The sequence below is a fragment of the Ovis aries genome, chromosome 14 (genome assembly GCF_016772045.2).
Source record: "Ovis aries strain OAR_USU_Benz2616 breed Rambouillet chromosome 14, ARS-UI_Ramb_v3.0, whole genome shotgun sequence".
Classification (NCBI taxonomy): Eukaryota; Metazoa; Chordata; class Mammalia; order Artiodactyla; family Bovidae; genus Ovis; species Ovis aries.
In genome coordinates this window covers 65,137,180-65,147,299 of record NC_056067.1, presented here as the reverse complement: position 1 = coordinate 65,147,299, position 10,120 = coordinate 65,137,180, and the positions used below count along the sequence as shown (strand labels likewise).

At 43.9% G+C, this 10,120-nt stretch overlaps 1 protein-coding gene across 2 annotated transcripts in view; it reads right to left on the bottom strand.

The window, feature by feature from the left end:
* Window positions 1–1,273: 1,273 nt before the first annotated feature.
* LOC101105018 (zinc finger protein 264-like) overlaps window positions 1,274–10,120 on the bottom strand; it is a 29,569-nt gene continuing 20,722 nt past the window's right edge. The window contains exon 5 of one of the 2 annotated variants that reach the window (XM_027978865.3): window positions 1,274–8,961. In XM_027978865.3, the coding sequence (XP_027834666.2) occupies window positions 7,334–8,961 (1,628 nt within the window). In that variant the 3' untranslated portion in view covers window positions 1,274–7,333. The remainder of the gene's footprint in view (window positions 8,962–10,120) is intronic. The other variant, XM_042231237.1, reaches the window with a different exon arrangement.

Here is a 10,120-nt window from a genome sequence, read left to right as displayed (position 1 = left end):
CCAAAGATCTGCTGTCCTTCTGGAGGTCTAGACTTTGGTATATTGGTTAAGCCCCCAGGAAACCGAGTCTCGAGCTAGCTTCCTCATGTGACATTTCACCCGACGGCTGTCCCTCCTTGAAAAAGCTTAAAATTGAGCACACCTCATGTGACTCCCCCAAGCCAGGACAACTGCAGATTGTCCCGGTCCCTGTGCATTTGCTCTTGGCTGAGTTTGCTTTCATCGTTTTGGTGGAATAAGCATAGCTGTTGAGTGGTAACAAAACATGAGTCCTGTGAGTCTTCCTAGCAAATTGCTCAACCAAGTGTGGTCTTGATCACACGATACAATCATTCATCTTGATTTCCATCTGGCCATAAAAGCTTCTGGAACTTTTCTTCAAGGTCAACATATGTTCTATATGGTGGCAACTATACACACAGCTTTGTGTAAACACTGTGAGGAAGCCAAGCATTATGATAAACATTCCCTGCTGTGTATAGCCATTCACTAAAACACACATCTGTTGGGTGTCTACTAGGGGGAAAAAAAAACAGAACGGGACAGTGGTTAGATGTGGGATGAAGAAATGGCTGCAAGGTGTCCGTCTGGCCTGGGCAACAAGGCAGATGGCAGTGGGATTCACAGGGAATATGGACGCTGAAAACCTCAGCCCTTTACAATCTTCCTGCCACCGCAAATCAACTGTATCTTCTACAGTTAAAACACGTTATGCAGCCATTAGAGGGAGTTCAGTGTATCTCACTCACCCTAGAGGGATGGTCAGCATCAATGTCAAGTGAGAAAAGTAATTTGCAAATGACCAAGGTTTGGTCTGCTCCGCAGTGGTGCACTCACCCAACCTATGAAAGGCGACAGAGGTTAAGTGTCAAGGGCATGGATTCTGCAGGCAGCTAACTCCAACCCCAGTTCCTACACTTTCTAATGATGAAACCCTGGACAAATTCCTCAACTTGTCTATGCCTTTACTTTCCTATCTGTAAAATGGGGACACTATCCACCATACAGTCACTGCAAAGGTTAAGAGTTCATACGTATAAAACAATGTTTGCCTGCTGTTCTCATGATAGGTTTATCTCCAGGCCATGGTCACATGACAGAGGCACACAGTATATATAAACAGTGGGTGTGGAAGGATGGCCGGTGAGAAACATTGAACCTGGAGACACAGACTGGGGGAACTCTGTAGACCACTGTGGATAAAATGCCTTGACAGGGAATTAACTCACTCATGGAACACATCACAAGTGAGAAAACAAAGGCCACACATGGATCCTGGGAAGTGGAACTATTTAATAGATGGAAAACACAGACCCTATTAAGGAAAAGAGCAGAAATGCTCAGAAGCCAGCCAAGGACTCGAGAAAGAGGGGTGGGCAGCACAAGGGTCCAATAATGAGGTGGGCACAGAGGGGTACAAATGGGAACTTTGTGAGGACTGCGCAAGCCAGGTGACCGTGGCGGAGGTCACTCTTTAGTTGTCACTGGAGCATACCACAGGGACGTGAGGACAGACAGTGGACAGAATAGTTCCACTGGGTGTTTGTGAGAGAAAGAAGGGCACGTGGGGCAGAAAGCGCCCAGGAGTGAGACTAGAGACTGAACACATTTGACAGTTGAGGCAAAAATGACAACATCCTATATGGTGCTCACTGTACAGATGATGAGGCTAGAAGGGCATTAAGAGGGTGAAGTTAAAGACCACGAAGTACAGAAGGCGGTGCAGCACCCAGGGATCCTGAGCAGGCTGGGGGTGGAGGTGGGGGACACACTCAGTCACAAGGCGGAGGAGTGATCCCAAAGGGGGAGTGACCCTCCTCCTCTGCGGCTGTAACAAGCCTTAGAGAACCAGGAAATTCTACGCACACGCCTCCCCTGGAGAACACAACTCTGAATAACCTGGAGGTCACCCTTAGTTGTAAAATCTGTTCTCAGAGATACCTGTGGATGTAAGGCCTTTCATTCCTCTAGTTAATTTAGGATTTCTATCCCAATACAAAGATAAAAACACCAGAGAATCATGACTTTGGACTACAGTTTTGCCTGTTTTCTCGGAGTCCTTCTTTGGCATTATAAACTAGGCAAAAATATACAATACATATAAAATAACCCAATGGAAATCAAACAACTGAAAAATTTAAAAAACAATATGAAAACTCACTGGGTGAGCTCAATAGTAGATTATATGAGAGAACGGCATCAGTGAGCTCAAAGAACAATCAATCGAAATTAATCAATATGAGCAACAGATACAAACTGGGGAAAACAAAAAGATGGGAACTGAGGGTCCTATGGTACAAAACCTGAGAATTATCACTCATGTTACTGGACTCCTTAAGAGAAGAAAAAATGTGAGGTTGAAAAAATATTTGAATAATAATTTAAAATGTCCGAATTTGGCAAGGGCATACACCACATGATTCAAAAAGCTGAACAAACACCAAACAGGAGAGACCCTAAAAGTTCTATGCCAGGATACATCATAAACTTATGACCACAATGAAAAACACTTAGAAAGCATGTGACAGAAAGGATGCTTTACAGACAGAGAAGTAACGGGTGATAGGCAGTTCTCATATGAAACCATGGTGCACAGAAGATGGAACGTGGAAAAACAGATATGTTTTCTTTTGTCCTAAAAGAACTGTGGATCGCACATCGTATGTCCCATGAAAATATCTTTCAAGAATGAAGAGGTAAAGACATAAATGAAGAAGAAAAAAACATTCATTAACAGCAGACATACTTTAGAAAGAACAGATATAGGCAACTTGCCAAACAGACGGGAAATGTTAATAGAAGACTTGGGACTTCAAGAATGGAGAAAGAACAATGAAATGTAAAACTGAGAGGGTAACAGGCAGGAAGGCCAGGGGTCTCCAAACAGAGAAAATAGGCTGCAAATGTCAGACATTTTTCTCTCTTAAGCAGCAAGAGGAAACAACTAGCGGAATTTTTTCCCTTCTCTATACAAATTTAAAAGGTTTCTCTTAAAATACTGTGTTGCCACGACGACACCTGGTTTCACCTGAAGTTAACTATTCCCAAACCTTGAGTTAACCAATGCATTTTTCTTATGGAAATGTTTGTCTTAAGCTACATTAATGTGCTATGCATTTACCCCAAACTCTGTCTTCAAGTCGGTTCCACCTAATGGCTCAGAACCTACTTGACAAACCAGTATGTTATACTCAGATGTTGTTCCCCTAATCTATGTAAACGGAACTATTTGTATGGTGGTCTGCCCTCCTACAAGATTCAAGTCAATCATTTACGGCCCGGGATGAATCATCTGGTGCCAAGATTATCCCAAAATGCATCTTATGGGTGAGGGGCCGGGTGCTATTCTGAGTTTTAAGGCATTCCTTTCTTTCATGAACAGACTGCTAGTGACTATATAACATCCAGCTGAAGACAGGCAGGGGGGTACTCATTCTGCCCCCTTCTGATGCCTATGTCCGAAGCTTTCTCTATCTCCTTTATGCTTTAATAAAACTTTATTACACAAAAGCTCTGAGCGATCAAGCCTCATCTCTGGCCCCAGATTGAATTCTGCTCCTCCGGAGGCCGAGAATCCCAGCATCTTTTCATTCAGCAACAACCTTTCAAAACCAGAGATACACAGACTTCACTTCTCAAGGACTTTGTTTTTTTTTTTTAAAAAAAAAAAACTTAAGACAGTTGAGGCAAAAATTACAATATCCAACATGGTGCTCAGTATACAATGAGAAACTGTGTCGAACAACTATATTAAGAACAAGGAACGTAAAAGAGCCCTAATGAAATCAGGGTCTCTCTATGTCAAAGTGCTGAAATACTGGTAACAGTCTGTGATTAGGTTATGTATATGTAATACACTACATACAATTAAAAAAATTAAAATATATACTCAAAAGCATTACAGAGATATCAAGTAGAATTCTAAAAAACATTAAAGTAACCCACAGGAAGGACAGGAAAGCTAAATAACAAGAACTGGAAACCAAGAGTAACACTATAAAGGGAATACAACAACAACAAACAATTAAAATGGTATACTTAAGCGCTAAGGTATCATCAACTATTTTAAATTTAGATGATCTAAATTTATGGATTAAAAGTGACAAGATGGATTAAAAAAGTATGACCCCAACTATTGCTGTTATAAGAAATTAAAAAATACAAACTGCACACACTACAATTTCTTAATTATACTTCAAGACTTCTTCACTCCTCTCTGCAACTGACAATACTACACAGCAAGTAGGCAAGGATATAGAGAATCTGAAAAACACCCCCAACAAAGAAAACTGTGCAGACATTTATAAACTCCACCCAATGACAGCAGAACACACATTCTTTTCAAGAAGTCTTACATTCAACAAAATATACCACACCCAAGGGCAATAAACAAACTTCAACAAATTTAAACCAAAAGTGAAACAAACAAGAAATCAATAACAAAATTATACCAGAAAATGGTTTAAACAGTAGACAATGAAATAAAAAAAACTTCTAAATAATCCACAGGTGACAGAAGACGTCTCTAAAGGAATCAAGGGGTATTCAGAACTGAATAAACTGTAATAAAAACTTGTGGGATAAAACTTGAACAGTGCTGTGGCAGAACTTTATAATACTTAATGCTTCATAAGAAAACAAAAAGTGTCAGATCAATAATCTCAGCATCCCTCAAAAATGAAAACGTGCAAAATACAACCAGAGCAAAGCACAAGATAGGCTATCATAAAGACTGGGATGGAAATCAGTGGAGGCAAAAACAGAGAGGAACAGAAAAAAAAATAATTAAGTGCTGGTTCTTCAAATGATCAGTAAGATTGGTAAATGTCTAAGACGACTGACGATTAACAGGAGATGACTATTTGCAAAATCAGGAATAAAATGGAATATAAGTACATACCTTGCTGCTGTTAAAAAAAAAGGGGGGGAATACTTCCAACAAGTCTAAAATTGAGATGAAATGAAACATTTCTTTGAAGAGGACCAGCTATCCAACTTATCCAATATGAAGACACTATGAATAGTTCCATATTTATCAACTAGTATTCAGAAAATCTCCAGGCCCATATGGTTCATTGGACTATTATAAAACATTAAAACAACAATTAAAAACAATTACACACTGTCTTCCTAAAGAACAGAACTTGAGAGGCCACTATCACCTTGACACCAAAATCAGACAATGATAGTAGCTAAAAACAAAGTATGGCAACCATGCACCATCAATCAAGAGATTAGAGGGAAACTTCCTCAAAAAATACAATCAGACTGAGTGCTTTTATATTCTAAAATGTGTGCTCCATGACCAAGTGGGGTTTACTCCAAAGATGCAAGGCTGGTTCAATATGCACAACTCAACGTAATACATCGTATCGATCAGGTGTCAAAGAAAAATCAGACGATCACATCAACTGATAAGAGGAAAAGCATCCAACAAAACCCAACACTCAAGCATAACAAAAATCTCACCAAATTATGAACTGAGGGAAACTTTCCAGACTTGACAGGAAAAGTCTATGGGGAAAAAAAAACAAACTTGTAACACTGTACTTGATGAGAGAACTGAATGTTTTCCCCCTAATATCAGAAACCAATCAAGGATATCCTCTCTTTACTACTCCTACTCAACATCATACTGGAAGTCCTAGCAAGTGCATTAAGAAAAGGAGATGAAAAGAATACAGATAGGAAGAAAAAAAAGTATTTGCAGCTGACATTTCTATGCACAAAATACCAAGGATTTTATCTAAAGAAACGACTAGAAATAAGTGAGTTCAGCCAAGGCTACAAGATACCAAAATACCACCCCCAGAACAATGATCTTTCTATATACTACTAAAGGAAATGAAGTTTAAAAATCAGTATCACCAGAGAATTCCCTGGCAGTCCACCACCCCAGTGGTTAGGACTCTGAGCTGGCCTGGATTTGATCCCTGGTTGGGGAACTAATATCCTACAAGACACAAGGACAAAAAAAACACCAATGCATTTATAAATCACTTTTAAGAGTTTATAGGGCCTGTATTATTGAAAATTAGGACTTCTCTTCACGGCACCCCACTCCAGTACTCTTGCCTGGGAAATCCCATGGGTGGAGGAGCCTGGTGGGCTGCAGTCCATGGGGTCGCAAAGAGTTGGACACAACTGAGCGACTTCCCCTTCTCTTTTCCCTTTCATGCACTGGAGAAGGAAATGGCAACCCACTCCAGTGTTCTTGTCTGGAGAATCCCAGGGACCGGGGAGCCTGGTGGGCTGCCGTCTCTGGGGTCGCACAGAGTCGGACATGATTGAAGCCACTCAGCAGCAGCAGTAGGACCTCCCTGGTGGCTCAGATGGTAAAGCATCTGTCTATAATGCGGGAGACCCGGGTTCGATCCCTGGGTTGGGAAGATCCCCTGGAGAAGGAAATGGCAACCCACTCCAGTACTCTTGCCTGGAGAACCCCATGAACAGAGGAGCTTGGTGGGCTACAGTCTGCAGGGTTGCAGAGTCGGACACGACTGAGCAACTCCACATTATTGAAAATTACAAAATGGTAATGAAATACCAAGAACGCTAATGACGTGTCATATCATGTACTGTGTTCATAGTGTCACTTCTGAACAAATTGCCCTATAGGTTTGAATCAATCTCTATAAACGCTGAAGCAATATTTTTTTGCATGCTAAGATTTACATGGGAAGTCCAAGGAACTAGGAAAGCTAAATCAATTTAAATAATAATCGAGACGATTCATTCATCCAATTTTAAGATTTATGGTAGAGCTAAAATTAAGTAAACAGACTGAATCAATAAAAAGGTCTGGATGTTTGGTGTTTAAAGCCACCAAAGGAACAGTTTGGTTTTTTAAAAAAAACTAAAGCCTGAAGGTCTTGACTGGTGCAATAAAATGTGCCCATATATCATGTGTGTATTTTTATCTACTTAAATACCTGCCCTCAACTGTCTTAACTCTCCCGACACTGGATAACAATGAATGTATATACAAGACCCACGAAGGGTCAAGGCCCTCTGCCAGTGAAATAACATTCCACTCACCCCAAGTAAACTAAGGAACCCATGACAAAGTGCCATAAGCTTGCAGAGAAGTCTCAAAGGAACTGTGTTTGTATTTCATCTGCTTATCTAAGTTTCCATCTTCTTTTTATAAAAATTCCTGAGATAACACTACAGTGTAAACCAAGGAGAAAAACACAGCTAAAGTTTTCCTTAGTGCACAGTAAACACTGGTCTCTCCCTTAAGGATGAATTCTCAGATGCAGAAAAAGGCTCCACGCTGGGTCAATTTCTAAAACAGATCTTGACACAACTATAGATGATCTGACAGGTTTTCTCAAAGCGAAGATACTTGAGGGGTTTCTCTTTGGTATGTACGATCAGATGTCACAGTAGATACTTTCTCTTGCAAAAGATTTTCCTCTGGGTTTACATTCAGAAAGTCTTTCCCCAGTAGGAGTTCTCGGAGGGTGACAGAGGTCTGCCCACTTGTGAAGGGTCTTCCCACATTTGTCACACTGACAGAGTTCCTCCCAGTATGAACCCTCTGGTGCTGAGTGAGGGACGAGCTGCGACTGAAGGCCTTGCCACACTCACTGCACTTGTAGGGCTTCTCTCCAGTGTGGATGATGGCGTGTCGAATGAGGTTTGTGCTCCAGCAGAAGGTTTTCCCACACTCCATGCATTCATAGGGCTTCTCTCCACTGTGAATCCGCTGGTGTCTGGTGAGGCCAGACCTGCGGTTGAAGGCCTTCCCACATTCCGTGCACTCATAAGGCTTCTCTCCAGTGTGGATGCTGAAGTGCCGAATGAGGTCTTTCCTAGTGCTAAAGGCTTTTCCACATTCTTTGCACTCAAAAGGTTTCTCGCCAGTGTGTGCCCTTTTATGCAAGATGAAAGTAGAGCAGTGGGTGAAGGCCCTTCCACACTCAGCGCACACAAAAGGCTTCTCCCCAGTGTGGATCCGCTGGTGCCTCTTGAGGTATGACCTGTGGTTGAAGGCCTTCCCGCACTCGAGGCACTCGAAGGGCTTCTCCCCGGTGTGGATGACGTAGTGGTGAATGAGGGCTGCGCTCTCACAGAAGGCTTTCCCACATTCACTGCACTCGTAGGGCTTCTCCCCAGTGTGGGTCTGCTGGTGCCACATGAGGTAGGACTTGTGTTTGAAGACCTTGCCACACTCGAAGCACTCATATGGATTCTCACCACTGTGGATGATGTGATGGCGAAGGAATCCGGGCCTGTGTCGGAAGACCTGCCCACATTCTTTGCACACAAAGGATTTTTCCCCAGTGTGTCTCCTCTTATGTAAGACAAAATTGGAGCGGTGGGTGAAGGCCTTTCCACACTCACTGCACTTGTAGGGCTTCTCCCCACTGTGGATCCGCTGGTGCTGTGTCAGGTAGGACTTGCGGTTGAAGGCCTTGCCGCACTCCATGCACTCGTAGGGCCTCTCCCCAGTGTGGATCATATGGTGCTGCAGAAGGTGTGTGCTCTTAATGAAGGTTTTCCCACACTCAGTGCATTCATAGGGCTTCACTCCAGAGTGAATCTTTTCATGTCCAGCAAGAAGGTGTTTCTTGTTAAAAACTTTCCCACACTCGTTGCATTTGAAGAGACTTTCCTCTTCCTGAATCACAGGATATTTACCTGATCCACAGGAGTCGAGGTCATGGACAGCACTCCCTAGAGGGACTGGCTCCTCTTCGACCCTTGAACACACGCTACCAGCTGTCTTTAAGCTGCCATGTTCAGGACTTATTTTTTCATGAAGCTTCTCCCTCTGGGGGTTGATCCCTGATACAAAGTGGTCTTCCTGCATTTCCAGCGGCCCATCCCGATCCTTGGTTTGTCCCAACTGGGAGTCCCCTGGGCCTCTCTGTGTCAGTTCCTGGAGAAAGGCTCCCTCAAACAGCGTTGGTTCACAACTGGTAGGTTCTGTGGTCTTGGGTTTTCCTTTGTCAACTGAAAGAAATACAATAAACAGGGCCCGTTAGTAATCCAACACAGAAGAAATGAAATTAGCATTTCAGTGAGAAAAAAATAAAGATGAAAGAGTGCCTCTGGGTCTTTATGCTTTGCTGCCATTGACTCTCAGGATTGTTAATTTCCTTCTTCCTTGGTCCTTAGACTGCTGACTCCGTCAGAGAGAGTTCAGGTGAGGAGATCAAGGATATGGGGTGCACATACCACCACAATTTTATAGGCACGGCGGGACAGAGCAACACCACCTCTGTGTGCTTTCAGCTTCTGTAAGCAAGGACGTCCCGACTGCTGTGAGAACACTAGGAAAAGGGGAATTCCCTGGAGGTCCAGTGGTTAGGACTTGGTGCATTCACTGCCAGGTCTCGGTTAAATCCCTGGTCAGGGACATACTTTATATTCTATGACAACAGATAGCTCATTATGGGAACCTAGACAGATTATGCTAAAGAGATAACATTAAATGACCACAGCAGAAAGGCCACACATGTAATTACTGAAAGGTCAGGGCAAGGTCGAGCGTGTTGAGGCATGCCTGGACATGCCCGGGCATGTTGGGACATGTCCCGGCAGAGAGCCGCAGACAAGCCCCGGAGGCAGGCCGACAACCAATCCGTCCAATCAGGAGCCGACACGGAGCCCTTGGACACCAATCACTGCTGAGCCCGCGTTTTCTTCCTTATATGGGAGCCTGGCCCGGGCTATAAAACCCTTCCCCACCCCTCATACCTCGCAGATTCCCTTTGCTTAGCAGACCCCCCTCGCTTCCTTGCTCACCCGCCCCCAGGAGTTCTGCCCGAGAGCGACTGCCCAATAAAAGGCCCTGATCAACGGTCCATAGGGGTGGTTCTTTCTTCCCGTGGCATTTCCTACATCTGGCGCCCAACGTGGGGCTCGAGGTGAGGGCCCCCAGCACTCGCCGTTGAGGCCCCCTCAAGCTCCACCGCCACGGTAGCCCCGGACCCAGGCGGCTGACCAACCCCCCGGACGGCAGGATACGGGGTAAGTCCCTTCGGCTTTGGGGCCTGCCCTCCCTGGCGACCACCTCCTAGGGCCCAATAATGGGTGCGCACTTACTGGACCCTCCCGGTCACCAGCTCGTGGGGGAGACGTCCCCAGCGGCTGCATAGACCTCCGGCTT